Consider the following 23,421-nt stretch of genomic DNA (forward strand, 5'->3'; position numbering starts at 1 on the left):
TTAAGGATGTCATAGCAGTGCATTTGGAAAGAGGTGACATGATAGGTCCAAGTCAGCATGGATTTGTGAAAGGGAAATCATGCTTGACAAATCTTCTGGAATTTTTTGAGGATGTTTCCAGTAGAGTGGACAAGGGAGAACCAGTTGATGTGGTATATTTGGACTTTCAGAAGGCTTTCGACAAGGTCCCACACAAGAGATTAATGTGCAAAGTTAAAGCACATGGGATTGGGGGTAGTGTGCTGACATGGATTGAGAATTGGTTGTTAGACAGGAAGCAAAGAGTAGGAGTAAATGGGGACTTTTCAGAATGGCAGGCAATGACTAGTGGGGTACCGCAAGATTCTGTGCTGGGGCCCCAGCTGTTTACACTGTACATTAATGATTTAGACGAGGGGATTAAATGTAGTATCTCCAAATTTGCGGATGACACTAAGTTGGGTGGCAGTGTGAGCTGCGAGGAGGATGCTATGAGGCTGCAGAGTGACTTGGATAGGTTAGGTGAGTGAGCAAATGCATGGCAGATGAAGTATAATGTGGATAAATGTGAGGTTATCCACTTTGGTGGTAAAAACAGAGAGACAGACTATTATCTGAATGGTGACAGATTAGGAAAAGGGGAGGTGCAACGAGACCTGGATGTCATGGTACATCAGTCATTGAAGGTTGGCATAACAGCAGGCGGTTAAGAAAGCAAATGGCATGTTGGCTTTCATAGCGAGGGGATTTGAGTACAGGGGCAGGGAGGTGTTGCTACAGTTGTACAGGGCCTTGGTGAGGCCACACCTGGAGTATTATGTACAGTTTTGGTATCCTAACCTGAGGAAGGACATTCTTGCTATCGAGGGAGTGCAGCGAAGGTTCACCAGACTGATTCCCGGGATGGCGGGACTGACCTATCAAGAAAGATTGGATCAACTGGGCTTGTATTCACTGGAGTTCAGAAGAATGAGAGTTGATCTCATAGAAACATTTAAAATTCAGATGGGTTTTACAGGTTAGATGCAGGAAGAATGTTCCCAATGTTGGGGAAGTCCAGAACCAGGGGACACAGTCTAAGGATAAGGGGTAAGCCATTTAGGACCGAGATGAGGAGAAACTTCTTCACCCAGAGAGTGGTAAACCTGTGGAATTCTCTACCACAGAAAGTTGTTCAGGCCAATTCACTAAATATATTCAAAAAGGAGTTAGATGAAGTCCTTACTACTAGGGGGATCAAGGGGTATGGCGAGAAAGCAGGAATGGGATACTGAAGTTGCATGTTCAGCCATGAACTCATTGAATGGCGGTGCAGGCTAGAAGGGCCGAATGGCCTACTCCTGCACCTATTTTCTATGTTTCTATGTTTCTATGACACCCGTTAGAGGGAATTGGACAAATATTTCAAAAGGAAGAATGTCAAAAGATACAGGGAAGGGGCCAGGTAATCGGTTTAAAGAGGTAACACAGGTCCAGGCTCGATGGGCTCAATGACCTCCTTCTGTGCTGTAATATCTCTTATTCTATGAAATATGTTTATTAAGCTACAGCTAAAGAGAATGTCAAACGATTAGAGTGAATATCAAATTGGAAAGTGGCGAGTACCGAAAAGACACCATGAATGTAATTGTTTTTGATATTGTAAAAAACTGTAAATTACACCAGAATTTATATCCCTTCTTTGCCCTTCCCAAAAAGCCTTTTTGTGAGTGCACCATAGACAAGGCCTGTTAAATCAGTTAAAATGGTATATCACGGACTGTTATGATAAAGGGCTGCTTCAGGGGGCATAGTTGTCAAGTTGTCAGCGAGGCGCTGGCTGAACAGGGCTTTCTTAGCAGGATTTTGAGTGGCCCGGCGTTGCCTGTGTCTGTGCACACTCGGAAGTCGAACTCCAAGCCATCGTCAACACCTTCACCGCGGCGTACGAGAGCATGGGCCTCACACTAAACTTCCATAAGACCAACCTGTCCCCGCCACACAGCACTGCCCCCCGGTTATCAAATGGCCTACTCCTGTTTGTAGTTTCACTTTTTGAATGTATATGTTATATATAAAGTTGAAAAAAAGGTATTATTGATAGACTAATAAAATGCCACAACAGTAGAATAAAAATCTACTGGTCAAGCACACATGAGCAATGTATTCAGTTTTTGATTACCATATCATGATAAAGATGCACTTACATAAGAAAGGAACAGAATCAGCTTCGGTGTAGAAAGGATGAGCTATGAGCAAAAATTAAAGATGTTGAAGATTTTAGAAAAAGGGCAGTTCAAAGTGGACCTTGTCAAATCATATAAAATATTAAATGGTATCGATAAAGTATATATAGATTATTTCTTCAAAGTTTGTTGAGAAAGTGAGGCCAGATAACATAAATAGAAGTTTCTGATTATAATTTTAGAACAGATATGTGGAGAAACTGCTCAATCTATGATAAATATTTTGAATAATCTACCAAGCAAAGTAACAGCAGCAAAAACATTATTGCAAATAGATGCCATGGTGCGAGGGTTTATGTACGGGAGGGATGATTTTTGGTGAGGTGAATGACCTTTTGCCACTTCTGATTATTTTATGTTCTTAATTCATATTGACCCATTTTTTGCAGCCCCTACAGGTGTGTACGAGTGGTGTATACGAGGTGCATACGAGCAGTGTGTACAAGAGGTGTGTATGAGGTGTGTACGAGGTGTGTACGAGAGATGTGTACGAGGTGCGTACGAGAGGTGTGTATGAGATGTGTATGAGAGGTGTGTACAAGGTGCGTACAAGAGATGCATATGAAGTGCGTACGAGGTGCGTACGAGGTGCGTACAAGAGATGTGCATGAGGTGTGTATGAAGTATGTACGAGGTGTGTATGAGGAGTGTATGAGGTGTATACGAGGTGCGTACGAGGTGCGTCGTATGAGGTGCGTACAAGATGTGCGTACGAGGTGCATATGAGGTGCGTGCGCACCCGTAAGGACTGCACACGTTCCAAGTTTGTTTGGGAGATCCAACGCATCCCCAGGAAAAGAGCATCTGTGGGTGGAGAGTGGGCTTTATTTGCCCAACTTCTGCCCAGCAAATTCCCGTAAAATTCTTCAGCCTGGTAAAAGCAGGCGTAAGGCCTACTTTTACCTGTGTAAGAGTTTAAATGAACATAAAAATAATTTTTTTTCAATTATTTAAGCATTAACAAACCTATACAATAAGGTATGGTTATTTTTAGCCTCTTTAAACATTTAAATTTATTTTCCAAAAAATTAAATTTTTGTTTTAAATATTTAATTAAATGGCATTTTAATTAATTTTAAATATGCATTTTTTATTTATTTATTGGATGTGTAGATGTATTTTTGGGGGTATTCCCATTCAAGCTTATGGGCATTCCGTACATACAGAATCCCCATAAGCATGAACAGGGATTCCCTTCTTTCATTCGTTGGGCTGACCCACATGATCCCAGGGGCACTTGCGAACTGCCTGCATCCCTGGGATACATGGGCCTCTATCCGCGGGTGCCCAGAGAGGCCCAGGACCGTGAGTCTCCGTACCTCCTGGACCACCAGATATGCGGACATTTTATTTGCGGATCAGAGGCCTTTCCCTGCGGGAAGTCTCCGACTGAAAATTCAGGGCCATTATAAATTTAAAAATTGACAGCTATGTGCCACTTTCAATGCAGTTAACATCACTCACTGGCATTCAGTGCATTACGACATTCAGTATGCAACATAATGCCTCTTAAATATTTCCATCACGTCCCTTTTAACCTCACTGCAATATGTATCTCTCTACTACTAGGCAGTGAAATCATTCATATCCACAGAATATATCCAGCATATCCAACAGTAATAATTTTGTGGAGCTGAAAGTAAGCAAACTTGGTGATGAATAGGATGTGGGGTTTAAACATCAGCTCAGGTTTGAAATGGATTCCAAGATTATGGACTGTATGATTCAGCCTGAGAGTAACTAAAGATGGGGATACAATCAATGGTAAGGGAGCAGAATTTGTGGTAGAAACTGAAGAGAATATTTCAGTCCTCACAATGTTGAGCTGAATGAAGTTGTGGCTCATCCTAGCCTTTATGCTATACAGGCAGTCTGACAGCGTGGTGACATTTGATAGGTCAGGAAGAGTGATGGGAAGATGGAGCTCAGTATCATCATTCTACACGGGATAATTGACCTTTGTGCCTGCAAATGATGTTACCAAGGGCAGCATGTACTTAAGTCCCTGACTACTGTGTGTGCAGGAAGTGTATCCAGCTGCAGTTCCTGACAGACCGCATTGTGGCACTGGAGCTGCACATGGATTCACTCTGGAGCATCCGCGATGCTGAGGATGTCGTGAATAGTACGTCCAGTGAGTTGGTCACACCGCAGGTAAAGGATACACAGGCAGATAGGGAATGGGTGACCATCAGGAAGAGCAGTGGAAGGAAGGTAGTGCAGGGGTCCCCTGCGGTCATCTCCCTCCAAAACAGATATACCACCTTGGGTACTATTGGGGGAGATGGCTCATCAGGAAAGGCAGCAGCAGCCAAGTTCATGGCACCATGGGTGGCTCTGCTGCACAGGAGGGCAGGAAAAAGAATGGGAGAGCTATAGTGGTTGGGGATTCTATTGTAAGGGGAATAGATAAGCATTTCTGCGGCCACAATCGAGACTCCAGGATGGTATGTTGCCTCCCTGGTGCAAGGGTCAAGGATGTCTCGGAGCGGGTGCAGGGCATTCTGCAGGGGGAGGGTGAACAGCCAGTTGTCGTGGTGCATATAGGTATCAACGACATAGGTAAAAAGCAGGATGAGGTCCTACAAGCTGAATTTAGGGAGCTAGGAGTTAAATTAAAAAGTAGGACCTCAAAGATAGTAATCTCAGGATTGCTACCAGTGCCACATGCTAGTCAGAGTAGAAATAGCAGGATAGTTAAGATGAATACGTGGCTTGAAGAATGGAGCAAGAGGGAAGGATTCAAAATTCTTGGGACATTGGAACCGGTTCTGGGGGAGGTGGGACCAGTACAAACCGGACGGTCTGCACCTGGGCAGGACTGGAACCAATGTCCTCGGGGGAGTGTTTGCTAGTGCTGTTGGGGAGGGGTTAAACTAATATGGTAGGGGGACGGGAACCTATGCAGGGAGACAGAGGGAAGTAAAATGGGGTCAGAAGCAAAAGGTATAAAGGAGAAAAGTAAAAGTGGAGGGCAGAAAAATCAAAGGCAAAAATCAAAAAGGACCACATTATAACATAATTCTAAAAGGACAAAGAGTGTTAAAAAATCAAACCTGAAGGCTCTGTGTCTCAATGTGAGGAGCATTCGTAATAAGGTGGACGAATTAACTGCGCAGATAGCTGTTAATGGATATGATGTAATTGGGATTACAGAGACATGGCTCCAGGGTGACCAAGGCTGGGAACTCAACATCCAAGGGTATTCAATATTCAGGAAAGATAGACTGAAAGGAAAAGGATGTGGGGTAGCGTTGCTGGTTAAAGAGATTAACGCAATAATAAGGAAGGACATTAGCGTGGATGAAGTGGAATCTGTATGGGTAGAGCTGCGGAACATCAAAGGGCAGAAAACGCTTGTGGGAGTTGTGTACAGACCACCAAACAGTCATAGTGAGGTTGGGAATGGCATCAAACAGGAAATTAGGGATGCGTGCAATAAAGGTACAGCAGTCATCATGGGTGACTTTAATCTACATATAGATTGCAACTGGTAGCAATACGGTGGAGGAGGATTTCCTGGAGTGTATAAGGGATGGTTTTCTAGACCAATATGTCGAGGAACCAACGAGAGAGCTGGCCATCCTAGACTGGGTGTTGAGTAATGAGAGAGGATTAATTAGCAATCTTGTGCGAGGCCCCTTGGGGAAGAGTGACCAGAATATGGTAGAATTCTTCATTAAGATGGAGAGTGACACAGTTAATTCATAGACTAGAGTTCTGAACTTAAAGAAAGGAAACTTCAACGGTATGAGATGTGAATTGGCTAGGATAGACTAGCAAATGATACTTAAAAGGTTGACAGTGGATAGGCAATGGCAGACATTTAAAGATCACATGGATGAACTTCAACAATTGTACATCCTTGTGTGGCGTAAAAATAAAACGGGGAAGGTGGCTCAACCGTGGCTAACAAGGGATAGTGTTAAATCCAAGGAAGAGGCATATAAATTGGCCAAAAAAAGCAGCAAACCTGAGGACTGGGAGAAATTTAGAATTCAGCAGAGGAGGACAAAGGATTTAATTAGGAGGGGGAAAATAGAATATGAGAGTAAGCTCGCAGGGAACATAAAAACTGACTGCAAAAGCTTCTACAGATACGTGAAGAGAAAAAGATTAGTGAAGCCAAATGTAGGTCCCTTACAGTCAGAATCAGGTGAATTTATAATGAGGAACAAAGAAATGGCAGACCAGTTGAACAAATACTTTGGTTCTGTCTTCACGAAGGAAGACACAAATAACCTTGTGGAAATACTAGGGGACCGAGGGTCTAGCAAGAAGGAGGAGCTAAAGGAAATCCTTATTAGGCAGCAAATTGTAAAATTGATGGGATTGAAGGCCAATAAATCCCCAGGGACTGATAGTGTGCATCCCAGAGAACTTAAGGAAGTGGCCCTAGAAATAGTGGATGCATTGGTGATGATTTTCCAACATTCTATAGACTCTGGATCAGTTCCTATGGACTGGAGGGTAGCTAATGTAACCCCACTTTTAAAAAGAGGGAGAGAAAACAAGGAAAATGTTGGAATCAATCAGTAAAGATGTAATAGCAATGCATTTGGAAAGCAGTGACAGGATCGGTCCAAGTCAGCATGGATTTATGAAAGAGAAATTATGCTTGACAAATCTTCTAGAATTTTTTGAGGATGTAACTAGTAGAGTGGAAAAGGAGGAACCAGTGAATGTGGTGTATTTGGACTTGCATCAGGCTTTTGACAAGGTCCCACATAAGAGATTAGTGTGCAAAATTAAAGCACATGGTATTGGGGGTAATGTATTGACATGGATAGAGAATTGGCTGGCGAACAGAAAGCAGAGAGTCGGGATAAATGGGTCCTTTTCGGGTTGGAAATCAGTGGTTAGTGGTGTGCTACAGGGATCGGTGCTGGGACCACAACTGTTTACAATATACATAGATGACCTGGAAGAAGGGACAGAGTGTAGTGTAACAAAATTTGCAGATGACACAAAGATTAGTGGGAAAGCGGGTTGTGTGGAGGACACAGAAAGGCTGCAAAGAGATTTGGATAGGTTAAGCGAATGGGCTAAGGTTTGGAAGATGGAATACAATGTCGGAAAGTGTGAGGTCATCCACCTTGGAAAAAAAAACAGTAAAAGGGAATATTATTTGAATGGGGAGAAATTATGCTGCGGTGCAGAGGAACCTGGGGGTCCTTGTGCATGAATCCCAAAAAGTTAGTTTGCAGGTGCAGCAGGTAATCAGGAAGGCAAATGGAATGTTGGCCTTCATTGCGAGAGGGATGGAGTACAAAAGCAGGGAGGTCCTTCTGCAACTGTATAGGGTATTGGTGAGGCTGCACCTGGAGTACTGCGTGCGGTTTTGGTCACCTTACTTAAGGAAGGATATACTAGCTTTGGAGGGGGTACAGAGACGATTCACGAGGCTGATTCCGGAGATGAGGGGTTACCTTATGATGATAGATTGAGTAGACTGGGTCTTTACTCGTTGGAGTTCAGAAGGATGAGGGGTGATCTTATAGAAACATTTAAAATAATGAAAGGAATAGACAAGATAGAGACAGAGAGGTTGTTTCCACTGGTCGGGGAGACTAGAACTAGGAGGCACAGCCTCAAAATAAGGGGGAGCCAAATTAAAACTGAGTTGAGAAGGAATTTCTTCTCCCAGAGGGTTGTGAATCTGTGGAATTCTCTGCCCAAGGAAGCAGTTGAGGCTAGCTCATTGAATGTATTCAAATCACAGATAGATAGATTTTTAACCAATAAGGGAATTAAGGGTTACAGAGAGCGGGCAGGTAAGTGGAGCTGAGTCCACGGCCAGATCAGCCATGATCTTGTTAAATGGTGGAGCAGGCTCGAGGAGCTCGATGACCTATTCCTGTTCCTAATTCTTATGTTCTTATGTTCTTATGTTCTTATATGGATAGAGAACTGGTTGTCAGACAGGAAGCAAAAAGTAGGAATAAATGGGTTCTTTTCAGAATGGCAGGCGGTGACTAGTGGGGTACCGCAAGGTTTAGTTCTGGATCTCTAGCTATTTACAATATACATTAATGATTTAGATGAAGGAATTGAATGTAATATCTTCAAGTTTGCAGATGACACTAAGCTGGGTGGCGGTGTGAGCTGTGAGGAGGACGCCAAGAGGCTGCAGGGTGACTTGGGACAGGTTAGGTGAGTGGGCAAATGCATGGCAAATGCTTATAATGTAGATAAATGTGAGGTTATCCACTTTGGTGGTAAAAACAGGAAGGCAGGTTATTATCTGAATGGTGACAGATTAGGAAAAGAGGAGGTGCAACGAGACCTGGGTGTCATGGTACATCAGTCATTGAAAGTTGGCATACAGGTACAGCAGGCGGTGAAGAAGGCAAACGGCATGTTGGCTTTCATAGTGAGAGGATTTGAGTAGAGGAGCAGGGAGGTCTTACTACAGTTGTATAGCACCTTGGTGAGACCACACCTTGAATATTGTGTACAGTTTTGGTCTCCTAATCTGAGGAAAGACAATCTTGCTATTGAGTGCAGCGAAGGTTCACCAGACTGATGCCTGGGATGACAGGACTGACATATGAAGAAAGACTGGATCGACTAGGTTTATGTTCAATGGAATTTAGAAGAATGAGAGGGGATCTCAAAGAAACATATAAAATTCTGACGGGATTGGACAGGTTAGATGCAGGAAGAATGTTCCCGATGTTGGGGAAGTCCACAACCAGGGGTCACAGTCTAAGGATAAGGGGTAAGCCATTTAGTACCGAGATGAGGAGAAACTTCTTCACTCAGAGAGTTGTGAGCATGTGGAATTCTCTACCACACAAAGTTGTTGAGGCCAATTCGTTAAGATATATTCAAAAGGGAGTTAGACGTGGTCCTTACGGCTAAAGCGATCAAGCGGTATGGAGAGAAAGCAGGAATGGGGTACTGAAGTTGCATGATCAGCCATGATCATATTGAGTAATGGTGTAGGCTCAAAGGGCCGAACAGCCTACTCCTACACCTATTTTCTAGGTTTCTATGAAAAAGGAGCGCATTGGATCAGAGAACAATTTGACGCATTGCATAGTGAAAACTGTAGGAACAAGGGGTAAAATGACACTTCAGAATTTGATCCCAATATGGTGAAATTTATCTGAATCATGGACTTTCTGATTGACCTAGATTGCTTCCCTCTGGTCAGTGCTTTAATCACTTCAGTGTCAAAAACGTTTCTGGGATAGATGCAAAAAGTGCATTCAAACACGAGCAGGTGTAATATATGTGAGTTACTGACAAGGTGTGAGGGGAAGATATGGTAAGAGTGGAGAATACATACAGATGTGGCCAGCATGTGTACAGAACATGTGCAGGTGGAGTTAATTTGTCACTTCTGGCATAAAAAATTATGTTCAAACATAGACTGTAGCAAAAATGCTTTAAAAGTTCAAAATGTTGTGCCAATTCCTAGGAGATGTATACCTTCTTTACAACCTCTATCAGAGAAGGCATGTGCCATTTGCTGCCCTTGGTAACATCATCTACAGCCTTAGTTATTCGATTCGCCAGGATACTTGATCCATGCTGGGACCAGTGTCCTGGCGAATCAAATAACTAGGGCTGTAGATAGGGCTTTAAACTAAATAGTGGGCGGGGGGGTTCAGGTGAGTGCAAATTTAAAAAGTCAAAGAGAAAGGAGAAGGCAATAGTGCAGGTGAGCGATAGAGGTAATGATAACCGGAGTGTGACAGGAAGGTGCAGGGCGTAAAAACATAAGAGTGTATCAGAAAGTGGGGTCAGAGTAGAGAAAAATGGTAAAAAGACAAAATTAAAAGCTCTTTATTTGAATGCACGCAGCATTCATAACAAGATAGATGAGTTGACGGCACAAATAAAAATAAATGGGTATGATCTGATAGCTATTACAGAGACATGGTTGCAAGGTGACCAAGGCTGGGAACTGAATATTCAGGGGTATTTCACATTTTGGAAGGATAGGTAGAAAGGAAAATGAGGTGTGGTAGCTCTGTTAATATCATCATCATCATAGGCAGTGCCTCGAAACGAGGATGACTTGCTTACACGGCAAAAAAAAGGATGAGTTCACAGGTGTTTCGAATGAAAAACCCGAACTACATCCTCAAGGGTGGAAGATGCCTGTGAGTGGATTTTTTTTAACGTGGGGTGACCGTTGCACAGCAGCCACCACACGGGCTTGACAGAGCTAGGTCTTGGTCCAGTGGCAAGGATTACCCAAGACAACTGGAGACTTGCTCTGCTGCACGGACTCAGTGTGCACACATATCACAGTGTGGGCTGGTCCCTGCTGCCCCTGGCCCTGAATTCATGCCTCCCTGGGCCCCAATCACATCCCTCCAGTCTCTCGCAGCTCCTTCGCCCCGATCTCACCGTTCCTGCTGCATCTGCCCACGCTCCAAACACAGCTCGCCATCACCATCTCCTGGCTGAAAGTGGCACGACAATGGTAATAAAGGATGAGATCAATGCTGTAATGAGAAATGATATTGGCTCAGAAGATCAAGATGTAGTATCAGTTTGGGTGGAGATAAGAAATAATAGGGGGAAGAAGTCGCTGGTGGGCATAGTCTATAGGCCCCCTCAACAGTAGCTACACTTGGACAGAGTATAAATCAAGAAATAATGGAGGCTTGTAACAAAGGTTCTGCAATAATCATGGGCGATTTTAATCTTCATATTGATTGGACAAATCAAATTGGCAAAGGTAGCCATGAGGAAGAATTCATAGAGTGTATTCGGGATGATTTCTTAGAACAATACATTGTGGAACCAACCAGGGAGCAGACTATTTTAGATCTGGTAATGTGTAATGAGACCTAATCAATTAATGATCACATAGTAAAGGATTCTCTTGGGAAGAGTGAACATAGCATGGTAAAATTTTAAATTCAGTTTAAGGGAGAGAAAGTTTGGTCTCAAACTAGTGTCCGAACTTAAATAAAGGCAATTACAAAGATATGAAGACAGAGTTGGTTAAAGTGGTCTGGGAAAATAGAATAAAGGGTAAGACAGTAGACAAGCAGTGGCAGACATTTAAGGAGATATTTCACAATTCTCAGCAAAGATATATTTCAGTGAGAAAGAAAGACTCTAAGAGATAGATGAACCATCCGTGGCTAACTAAGAAAGTAAAGGATGGTATCAAATTGAAGACAATGGAATACAATGTTACCAAGATTAGTGGTAGGCCAGAGGATTGGGAAATTTTTAGAAACCGGAGAAGGATGCCTAAAAAAATAATAGAGAGAGAAGATAGTTTATGAGAGTAAACAAGCAAGAAATATAAAAACAGACAGTAAGAGCTTCCACAGGTATATAAAAAGGAAGAGGGCAGCTAAAGTAAACATTGGTCCCTTAGAGGATGAGACTGCGGAAATAATAATGGGAAACAGGGAAATGGGAGAGACTTTGAACAAATATTTTGAATCAGTCTTGGTCTCTTTATTTAAGGAGAGCAGTCGTGTTAAGTCCCACATTCCCGTTTTTTTGTCCGTAACCCTCTAAGTTCCTCATCCAGAAGTACTTGTCCAACTCCCTTTTAAGATTATTTATGGAATCAGCCTCCACCACCTTTTCATGTAGAACGTTCCAGAGCCTGACAGCTCTCTGATTGAAAAAAATTATCCTCACAATTGAGCCCAAAATTTAGGCTGACATTCCCAGTACCAGCACTGAGGGAGTGCTGCACTGTCGGAGATGCCACCTTTCAGATGAGACGTTAAACCATCTACTCTCTGAGCTGGACGTAAAAGATCCCATGGCACTATTTCAAAGAAGGCCAGGGGAGTTATCCCTGGTGCCCAGGCCAATAGTTATCCCTCAATCAACATCACTTGAAACAGATTATCTGGTCATTTACACATTGCTGTTTGTGGAAGCTTGCTGTGCGCAAATTGGCTGCCGCGTTTCCCACATTCCAACAGTGACTGCACTTCAAAAAGTACTTTATTGGCTGTAAAGCGCGTTGGGTCCTCTGGTGCTTCTTAAAGGCGCTATATAAATGTAAGTCTTTCTTTCGTCTACCGTCTCGACCTTTAATTGATTGGTGTGTTTCTCACCAACTCTTTGGGAGATCTGCTCAGACCACCTGTCTTTATCTTTTCGAGGAGCCAGCCGTGCATGGCCTTCATTGCACAATCGCAATCCCGATACTGGCTTGGGATCTCGGGATTGGCGAGACTGCATATCCTGGGATGACCCTCGGTATCCGGAATTGCAAACCTGCCGCTTGCGCGACCCCCGGGGCGTATCACAGAGCCCGCAGGCTCCTGCCTCCCCCCATGCCCGAATAGTCCGCGGAGGAGCCCTTGGGAATTGCAGCTCGCACCCTGACTGAACCTACGCATCTGGGGCTTGCATAAAACAGGCTCTCACCTATTATACACTTGTGAGTGTCTTGTTGAATCAAGGCATGGGTTGGTTCCTTGTACCAGGTGGGCAGTCCCGGTGTCCCTCCATCTGGTGTCACCAGCAGCGACTTTCTGGATTTGATGTTGATGCACCAGGAATCCATCAGAGCTCAGATTTTAAATAATAATAATAAAGGAGTAAAACAGTTATCTTCCTTCGAACTAACGCGGTCCAGTCCAGATCTACAGCACGGGTGCAATGCAGGATGCCAATCAAAAGCGTATCTCAGCTCGATGTACTCAAGTCAATGCACGGTGCATGTGAACTGGGTCACATTCAGCTGAGTCATGGACACCATGGAGACGGGTCCAGGGTTAAAGTCCATCATTTGTCACAGTGATGCTGTCATCGTGAGCTAGACATCAACAAGTTAAGGCAAATAGAGAGAGGGAGTGAGGGGGAGAGTGAGAGTGAGAGTGATGGAGTGAATGGGAGTGAGGGAGAGTGAGGGAGAGAGTGAGTGAGGGAGAGAGAAAGAAAGTGAGAATGATGGAGTGAATGGGAGAGAGTGAGATTGAGGGAGAGAGTGGGGGAGAGTGAGGGAGAGAATGAGAGTGAGGAAGAGAGTGAGAGTGAGGGAGAGAATGAGTGAGAGTGAGGGAGAGATTGAGAATGATGGAGAGAGTGAGAGGGAGGGTGAGAATGAGATAGTGATGGAGAGAGTGAGAGTGAGGGAGAGAGTGAATGAAAGTGAGGGAGAGAGTGAGAGTGATGGAGAGAGTGAGAGGGAGGGTGAGAATGAGATAGTGAGGGAGAGAGTGAGAGTGAGTGAAAGTGAGGGAGAGAATGAGGGAGAGAGTGAGAGGGAGAGAGGGAGTGAAAGTGAGGGAGCGAGTGAGACTGAGGGAGAGAGTGAGTAAGAATGAGGGAGAGAGTGATAGTGAGGGAGAGAGTGAGAGTGAGGGAGCGTGAGAATGATAGTGAGGGAGAGAATGAGAGTGAGGGAAGAGTGAGTGAAAGTGAGGGAGAGAGTGAGAGTGAGGGAGAGAGTGAGAGTGAGGGAGAGAGTGAGTGAGAGTGAGGGAGAGAGTGAGAGTGAGGGAGCGAGTGAGAGTGAGGGAGTGTGAGAATGAGATAGTGAGGGGGAGAGTGAGAGTGAGGGAAAGAGTGAGTGAAAGTGAGGGAGAGAGTGAGTGAGGGACAATGTGAGGGAGAGTGAGAGCAAGTGACGAAGAGAGTGAGAGTGAGGGAGAGAGTGAGAGTGAGAGAGTGAGGGGTGTGAGGGAGAAAGTGAGTGAGAGTGAGGGAGAGTGAGTGAGGGAGAGAGTGAGGGAGAGGGTGAGGGAGTGGTTGAGAGTGAGGGAGCGAGCAAGAGTGAGGGAGTGGGAGAGTGAGAGTGAGGCAGGAAGTGAGAGTGAGGAGAGTGAGAAAGTGAGAGTGAGGGAGTGAGAGTGAGTGAGTGAGTGAGGGAGAGTGATGGAGAGAGTGACAGTGATGGAGAGAGTGATGGAGTGAGGGAGTGATGGAGAGAGTAAGAGTGAGGGAGAGAGTGAGGGAGGGAGAGAGTGAGGGAGGGAGAGAGTGAGGGAGAGTGAGAAAGAGTGTGAGAGAGGGAGTGAGTGAGGGAGAGAGTGAGAGTGAGGGAGAGAGTGAGAGTGAGGGAGAGTGAGTGTGAGAGAGTGAGGGTGAGGTAGGGTGAATGAGTGAGTAAGTGAACGAGTTAGAGAGTGCAAGAAGGTTTAGAGTGGAGGGAAGGAGGGTAGGAGAGATAGAGAGGAGCGAGAAAGTGAGAGGGACAGACAGAGAGGGAGGGAGGAGAGAGGGAGGGGAGAGTAAGGGAGAGAGAGGACTGGGAGGGGAGAGAAAAGCAAGGAAGAAAGGAGGGGGAGGAAGGCGTGGAGAAGGATGGAGAGGTAGGGAAGGGAGGGGAGGGAGAGGTGGACAGAAAGAGGGGATAGGGAGGGGAGAAAGAGGGAGATTGAGGGAGGAAGGGGGAGAGTGAGGGAGAGGGTGAGAGAGGGAGAGTGGTAGGGGAGGAAGAGGGTGAGTGAAGTTGAGGGAGGGGAGAAGGGAGGGAGGAAAGGCGAGTGGGAGTGATCACAATCTGGGATGTTTGGAAAAGACTCGATAGACTTATGTCAGGCCCATTGCTGCAGGTGAAGTATTTTCCATAAACTACCACAATGCCATTCTTTATCATCGAAACAGAACATGCTGGAAAAACTCAGCAGGACAGGAATCATCTGTGGAAAAACAGAGCTAACAAAATATTTTTTTTATTTATTCATGGGATGTGGACGTTGCTGGCAAAGTCAGAATTTATTGCCCATCCCCATTGCCCTTGGGTAGATAGTGGTGAGCTGCCTTCTTGAACCGCTGCAGTACTTGTGATGAAGGTACTCCCACAGTGCTGTTAGGGAGGGAGTTTCAGGATTTTGACCCAGTGACGATGAAGGAATGTCGATATATTTCCAAATCAGGATGTTGTGTGACTTGGAGGTGGTGGTGCTCACATGCACCTGCTGCCCTTAGAAACATAGAAACATAGAAAATAGGTGCAGGAGGAGGCCATTTGGCCCTTCGAGCCTGCACCACCATTCATAGAAACATAGAAACATAGAAAATAGGTGCAGGAGTAGGCCATTCGGCCATTCTAGCCTGCACCGCCATTCAATGAGTTCATGGCTGAACATGCAACTTCAGTACCCCATTCCTTCTTTCTCACCATACCCCTTGATTCCCCTAGTAGTAAGGACTTCATCTTACTTCTTTTTGAATATATTTAGTGAATTGGCCTCAACAACTTTCTGTGGTAGAGAATTCCACAGGTTCACCACTCTCTGGGTGAAGAAATTCCTCCTCATCTCGGTCCTAAATGGCTTACCCCTTATCCTTAGACTGTGTCCCCTGGTTCTGGACTTCCCCAACATTGGGAACATTCTTCCTGCATCTAACCTGTCTAACCCCGTCAGAATTTTAAACGTTTCTATGAGGTCCCCTCTCATTCTTCTGAACTCCAGTGAATACAAGCCCAGTTGATCCAGTCTTTCTTGATAGGTCAGTCCCGCCATCCCGGGAATCAGTCTGGTGAACCTTCGCTGCACTCCCTCAATAGCAAGAATGTCCTTCCTCAGGTTAGGAGACCAAAACTGTATACAATACTCCAGGTGTGGCCTCACCAAGGCCCTGTACAATTGTAGCAACACCTCCCTGCCCCTGTACTCAAATCCCCTCGCTACGAAGGCCAACATGACATTTGCTTTCTTAACCGCCTGCTGTACCTGCATGCCAACCTTCAATGACTGATGTACCATGACACCCAGGTCTCTTTGCACCTCCCCTTTTCCTAATCTGTCACCATTCAGATAATAGTCTGTCTCTCTGTTTTTACCACCAAAGTGGATAACCTCACATTTATCCACATTATACTTCATCTGCCATGCATTTGCCCACTCACCTAACCTATCCAAGTCGCTCTGCAGCCTCATAGAATCCTCCTCGCAGCTCACACTGCCACCCAACTTAGTGTCATCCGCAAATTTGGAGATACTACAGTTAATCCCCTCGTCTAAATCATTAATGTACAGTGTAAACAGCTGGGGCCCCAGCACAGAACCTTGCGGTACCCCACTAGTCACTGCCTGCCATTCTGAAAAGTCCCCATTTACTCCTACTCTTTGCTTCCTGTCTGACAACCAGTTCTCAATCCATGTCAGCACACTACCCCCAATCCCATGTGCTTTAACTTTGCACATTAATCTCTTGTGTGGGACCTTGTCGAAAGCCTTCTGAAAGTCCAAATATACCACATCAACTGGTTCTCCCTTGTCCACTCTACTGGAAACATCCTCAAAAAATTCCAGAAGATTTGTCAAGCATGATTTCCCTTTCACAAATCCATGCTGACTTGGACCTATCATATCACCTCTTTCCAAATGCATTGCTATGACATCCTTAATAATTGATTCCATAATTTTACCCACTACCGATGTCAGGCTGACCGGTCTATAATTCCCTGTTATCTCTCTCCCTCCTTTTTTAAAAAGTGGGGTTACATTGGCTACCCTCCACTCCATAGGAACTAATCCAGAGTCAATGGAATGTTGGAAAATGACTGTCAATGCATCCACTATTTCCAAGGCCACCTCCTTAAGTACTCTGGGATGCAGTCCATCAGGCCCTGGGGATTTATCGGCCTTCAATCCCATCAATTTCCCCAACACAATTTCCCGACTAATAAGGATTTCCCTCAGTTCCTCCTCCTTACTAGACCCTCCGATGATCATGGCTGATCATTCACCTCAGTACCCCTTTCCTGCTTTCTCTCCATACCCCTTGATCGCTTTAGCCGTAAGGGCCATATCTAACTCCCTCTTGAATATATCCAATGAACTGGTATCAACAACTCTGCGGTAGGGAATTCCACAGATTAACAACTCTCTGAGTGAAGAAGTTTCTCCTGATCTCAGTCGTAAGTGGTTTACCCCTTATCCTTAGACTGTGTCCTCTAGGGTTCCAGACTTCCCCAACATCGGGAACATTCTTCCTGCATCTAACCTGTCCAGTCCCGTCAGAATTTTATATGTTTCTATGAGATCCACTCTCATCCTTCGAAACTCCAGTGAATACAGGCCCAGTCGATCCAGTCTCTCCTCATATGTCAGTCCTGCCATCCTGCCAACCAGTTCTCTATCCACGTCAGTACATTACCCCCAATACCATGTGCTTTAATTTTGTACACCAATCTCTTGTGTGAGACCTCGCCAAAAGCCGTTTGAAAGTCCAAATACACCACATCCACTGGTTCTCCGTTGTCCACTCCACTGGTTACAATCTCAAAAAATTCTAGAAGATTTGTCAAGCATGATTTCCCTTTCATAAATCCATGCTGACTTGGACCGATCCTGTCACTGCTTTCCAAATGCGCTGCTATTTCATCTTTTTCCCCACTACTGATGTCAGGCTAACCAGTCTATAATTATCTGTTTTCTCTCTCCCTCCTTTTTTAAAAAGTGGTGTTACATTAGCTATCCTCCAGTCCATAGGAATTGATCCAGAGTCGATAGACTGTTGGAAAATGATCACCAATGCATCCACTATTTCTAGGGCCACTTCCTTAAGTACTCTGGGATGCAGACTATCAGGACCCGGGGATTTATCGGCCTTCAATCCCATCAATTTCCTTAACGCAATTTCCCGCCTCATAAGGATTTCCTTCAGTTCCTCCTTCCCACTAGACCCTCGATCCCCTAATATTTCCGGTCGGTTATTTGTGTCTTCCTTCGTGAAGACAGAACCAAAGTATTTGTTCAACTGGTATGCCATTTCTTTGTTCCCCATTACAAATTCACCTGAATCTGACTGCAAGGGACCTGTTTGTTTTCACTAATCTTTTTCTCTTCACATATATATAGAAGCTTTTGCAGTCAGTTTTTATGTTCCCAGCAAGCTTCCTCTCATACTCTATTTCCCCCCTCCTAATTAAACCCTTTGTCTTTCTCTGCTGAATTCTAAATTTCTCCCAGTCCTCAGGTTTGCTGCTTTTTCTGGCCAATTTATATGCCTCTTCCTTCGATTTAACACTATCCTTAATTTCCCTTGTTAGCCACAGTTGAGCCACCTTCGCCATTTTATTTTTAACTCCAGACAGGGATGTACAATTGTTGAAGTTCATCCATGTGATCTTTCAATGTTTGCCATTGCCTATCCACCGTCAACCCTTTAAGTATCATTTGCCAGTCTATTCTAGCCAATTCACGGCTCATACCATCGAAGTTACCTTTCCTTAAGTTCAGGACTCTAGTCTCTGAATTAACTGTGTCACTCTCCATCTTAATAAAGAATTCTACCATATTATGGTCACTCTTCCCCAAGAGGCCTCGCACAACAAGATTGTTAATTAGTCCTTTCTCATTACACATCACCCAGTCTAGGATGGCCAGCTCTCTAGTTGGTTCCTCGATATATTGGTCTAGAAAACCATCCCTAATACACTCCAGGAAAACCTCCTCCACCATATTGCTACCAGTTTGGTTAGCCCAATCTATATGTAGCCCTTCTAGGGGGTGGAGATCGGGGGTTTGGGAGATGCTGCTGAAGACTTAGTGAGTTGCTGCAGTGCAACTTATAGATGGTACATACTGCAGCCACAGTGGGCTGATGATGGAGGGAGTGAATGTTTAAGGTGGTGGATGGGATGCCAATCAAGCGGTCTGCTTTGTCCTGCATGGTGTCGAGCTTCACGAGTGTTGTTGGAGCTGCACTCATCCGGAGAGTTTTCCATCACACTCCTGACTTGTGCCTTGTGTATGGTGGAAAGGCTTTGGGGATTCAGAAGCTGAGACACTCGCTGCAGAATACCAAGCCTCTGATATGCTCTTGTTAATACAGTATTTATTAAGTTTCTGGTCGATGGTGACCCCAGGATGTTCATGGTATGTGATTCGATGATGGTAATGCCATTGAATGTCAAGGGGCGGTGGTTAGATTCTTGCTTGTTGGAGATAGTCATTGCACATAAGTGGCAAGTAACATTCGCATCACACATCAGCCCAAGCCTGAATTTCGTTCAGATCGTGCTGCATGTGGGCATGGACTGCTTCATTATCTGAAGAGTTGCGGATGGTACTGAACACTGTGCGGTCATCAGCAAACATCCCCACTTCTGACTATATGATGGAGGTAAGTTCTTGATGAAGCAGCTGAAGCTGGGCTGAGGACACTGCCCTGAGGAACTCCTGCAGCAATGCCCTGGGACTGTGATGATTGACCTCCAACAATCACAACCATCTTCCTTTGTGCTAGGTATGACTCCAGCCAGTTTTCATCCTGATTCCCATTGACTTCAGTTTTATTAGGGCTCCTTGAAGCCACACTCGGTCAAATGCTGCCCTGATGTCAATGGCAGTCACTCTCACCTCACCTCTGGAATTTAGCTCTTTTGTCCATGTTTGGACCAAAGTTGTAATAAGGTCTGGAGCCAAGTGGACCTGACACAACCCAAACTGGCCATTGTTGAGCAGGTTATTGGTAAGTGCCGCTTGATAGCAGTGTCGACGACACCTTCCATCACTTTGCTGATGATTGAGTAGACGGATGGGGGGGTAATCGGCCAGATTGGATTTGTCCTGCTTTTTGTGGACAGGACATACCTGGGCAGTTTTCCACATTGTCGGATAGATAGAAACATAGAAAATAGGAGCAGTAGTAGGCCATTCGGCCCTTCGAGTTTGCATTCAATATGATCATGGCTGATCCTCTATCTCAACACCATATTCCCGCTTTTTCACATACCCCTTAATGTCTTTTTTGTGTATGGAATCTATCACCCTCTTAAATATATTCAGTGACTTGGTCTCCACAGCCTCCTGTGGTAGAGAATTCCACAGGTTCACCACCCTGAGTGAAAACATTTCTCATCTCGGTCCTAAATTTCCTAACCCGTATCCTGAGACTGTGACCCCTTGTTCTAGACTTCACAGCCAGGGGAAACATCTTCCCCCACATCCAGTCTATCCAACCCCGTCAGAATTTTGTACGTTTCAATGAGATCCCCTCTCTAAACTCCAGTGAATACAGGCCTAGTCAACCCAATCTCTCCTCATACGACAGTCCTGTAATCCCAGGAATCAGTCTGGTGAATCTTCGCTGCACTCCCTCTATGGCAAATATATCCTTTCTTAGGTAAGGAGACCAAAACTGCACACCTTAAGTCCAGGTGCGGTCTCACCAAGGCCCTGTATAACTGTAGTAAGACATCCTTGCTCCTGTGCTCAAATCCTCTTGCAATGAAGGCCAACATACCATTTCCCTTCCTAACTGATCGCTGCACCTGCAAGTTTGCTTTCAATGACTGATGTACAAGGACACTTTCCAAGCCATCACCATTTATGCCAGTGTTGTAGCTGTACTAGAACAGCTTAAGGCATGGCTAGTTCTGGAGCACAGGTCTTCAGCACGACAGCCGGGATGTTGTCAGGGCCCATAGCCTTTGTTCTATACAGTGAGCTCAGCCGTTTCTTGATATTACATGGAGTGAATCAAATTGGCTGAAGACTGGCTTCGGTGATGGTGGGGACCTCAGGAGGAGGCCGAAAAGGATCATCCACTTGGCATTCTGGCTGAAGATGGTTGAAAACGCTTCAGCCTTGTCTTTTGCAGTTGCATGTTGGACTCGGCCATCATTTAGGATATTAACTCTCTTTCTCTCACCACAGATTCCTATTGACCTGCTGAGTATTTCTAGCATTTTCTGTTTTTAATTTCAGATTTCCAGCATCCACATTTTTCTCCCATTCTTTATAAGTGAATTTAACTTAAAACAATAACGTTAACAATTTTACTCCCTCTAGTGGCCATTGTGTGCAGAATGATTTCACTTTTCCCTAAATGACTTAAAACATTCAGTTTGAAGCTTTGAACCATTGCGTATATTTTATGTAAATATGAACACATTTGTTTTCAGCTTAACAGGTAAAAAGACCAATGGTTGTGGTACTGAGCCATATAGAGCAGAAAGACTCCAGGTTGAAGCCCTGGTATGCACTGAATGGACTAAGCTAGGAGGGTCCACTGAGGCATCTAATGCTCTCATTGTATTAACAGTACCTTTAGAGGTACCTCTGTAAGTGATCTAATACTTTTGCCATCAAAGGCACCAACTAGCAACTTCTCATGTACTGTCTCCTATTGAAAGTGTAGGTAGCGACAAAGATAAACAAATTGTGCTAGCAGCACTTGGGTGCAGAGCCCACCACTTCGAGCCCATTACAGACAGGGTGATTTCTCAGATCTTCTTGTGTCATCGGGGAAGGGTTCGGCCAGATCCCCAAACTTTTGTCCACGACACACCGTGCTGTTCCCTATTGTTATTGATTAATAATTTTCAGAATGATTTCTGTACCAACCAGAAATGGCATTTGCTGAGCTGCCTGCAATAAATGAACAATTTGCATTCATATAGCATCTTATCACACCTGCAGGATGTCCTGAGCAATCTTACAACCAATAAATGTATTTTTGAACTTCAATTACTGTTACGTAGACAAATATGGCCAACAATTTGGGCATCTCGAGATCCTGCAAACAGCAAATTAATAATTGGATAATGTGTTTATCTTTGGTGTTGGTCAGAGGAGAAATTTTGGCTTGGAAACCAGGAATAATCCCTGCACTTCTTCAAATAGTGCCATGGGATCTTTTAAATCTAACTAAGCAGGCCCTCAGTTGAACACCTGAACCGAGCGATGGCACCATCAACAATACAACATTCCCTCACTACTGCACTGAAGTGTCAGTCAGTTTAGATTATAAGCTAAAACTCATTGTTTGAATCCATGTCCTTCTGGCTCAGAGACAAGAGTGCTCATAACAGAGCCAAGCTTGCACTTGAGTAAAAGCAGTTTAATAATACAAAAGGGAGCACAGTCTGCTTTAACCAGAGAAGTGAGAATCCACTGAATGTATACATAGTATTTAAAAGCAGAGAACCGTATGCAATGTTAGGGATTGAATTACTGTAACACTGCCCCCTTTAGTGACATTTATTTAATAGCTTTAAGATAGGAGGAAATCAAATACAGCAAATAAAGCAATGATACTACAGTTTGGGAGCAGAACTAATCCTCTATATCATGTAGGAAACTGAATGCTAAAATGCTCACAATATTAATATGTAAGAAATATTGATTGAACAATTCCAATATGTAACCGATACTAGTTGGTGTATCAGAGGAACCTTCCCACTTGTTCACCAAATATATTGGTAAATTAGAGCAGACTTTACTTTAGTAGCTAGGGTTTCACATGTGTTACCTAAATGAGCTCACTTCAAACTCTGCTACATCATTGAATCTGAAAGATGTACAAACATATGAACATACAATGATGGACAGGTAAAGACCCTCTGGTCCATCGAGCCTGTCCCACATAATTGCGATGCCTTGTATCATTGATGATTGACTGAATCAGGGCACTCAATAGTAGGACAATAACAGCAACTTATATATAGCTTCATTAATATAAAAAAAAATCCTACTGTGCTTCACAGAAACATAAACTAGCAAAAATATATGCCAAACCAAAGATATTAGGATGGACAACTAAAAGCTTGGTCAAAAAAGTGGGTTTTAAGGAATGTCTTAAAGGAAGTGGATAAGATTGTGAAAGGAATTCCAGAGCATGGGGTCGAGGTGGCTGAAGGCATGGCTGCCAATGGTGGGGTGAAGGGAGTCGGGGATACACAAGAGGACCACAGCACTGTACAACACTGCATGAAGTTCAGTTTTACTGTTACTTGCCAGAGGCCTCAAAGACTGTTGGACACAGAGCTGTATTATTAACTTGAGAGGTTATAGTTATGATGATACAATTATTGCCATCACAAGTTTCAATATCTGCAATTACAGTAAATAATTATGACTTGAGCCCAGTCTGGATACTTTTATCTTATGCCCAGTCTAAAATGAATGCTTTCATAGGCAAGTCATCTTTCCCCATGAATTAATTTTGACCTTGTGCGCAAAGTCATTTGGAATAGGATGCCCTTAGTGAACAATTAATTCTTTTATTGCCACCTAATAGGAATTCTGCTGTGTCTTGATTTTGAATCCTTCAGGACCTGGTGACCATAATGAAATTCCCAATGGATAAAGCCCCACGTCAGGAGTGCAAATCGTACAAATTACCCTTATAATACATTCAAGTGAAAGAAACCCTTGAATTTGAGCACTTCTTCCAGTCACACAGAATCCCAAGTGAGTCAGTATTGGATACTGTGCTCTTATATACAGTATATCCTGCTTCATATTCATATTTTTACATAATTTTTTTGTAACAGCACAGAAACATTTTCATGAAATCCAGAACTTTGAAA

General features: G+C 44.1%; 1 protein-coding gene across 1 annotated transcript in view; it reads right to left on the reverse strand.

Moving 5' to 3' along the window:
* Positions 1-21,617, reverse strand: part of LOC139266652 (uncharacterized protein C6orf163 homolog) — a 61,549-nt gene extending 39,932 nt beyond the window's left edge. Inside the window, exons 1-3 of the mRNA XM_070884238.1 lie at positions 21,582-21,617; positions 14,728-14,791; positions 12,573-12,716 (exon numbers count right to left, since the gene is read on the reverse strand). Of these exons, the coding sequence (XP_070740339.1) occupies positions 12,573-12,716; positions 14,728-14,791; positions 21,582-21,617 (244 nt within the window). The remainder of the gene's footprint in view (positions 1-12,572; positions 12,717-14,727; positions 14,792-21,581) is intronic.
* Positions 21,618-23,421: the final 1,804 nt, after the last annotated feature.

Source organism: Pristiophorus japonicus, chromosome 7 (assembly GCF_044704955.1).
Source record: "Pristiophorus japonicus isolate sPriJap1 chromosome 7, sPriJap1.hap1, whole genome shotgun sequence".
In the NCBI taxonomy this organism is placed as follows: domain Eukaryota; kingdom Metazoa; phylum Chordata; class Chondrichthyes; family Pristiophoridae; genus Pristiophorus; species Pristiophorus japonicus.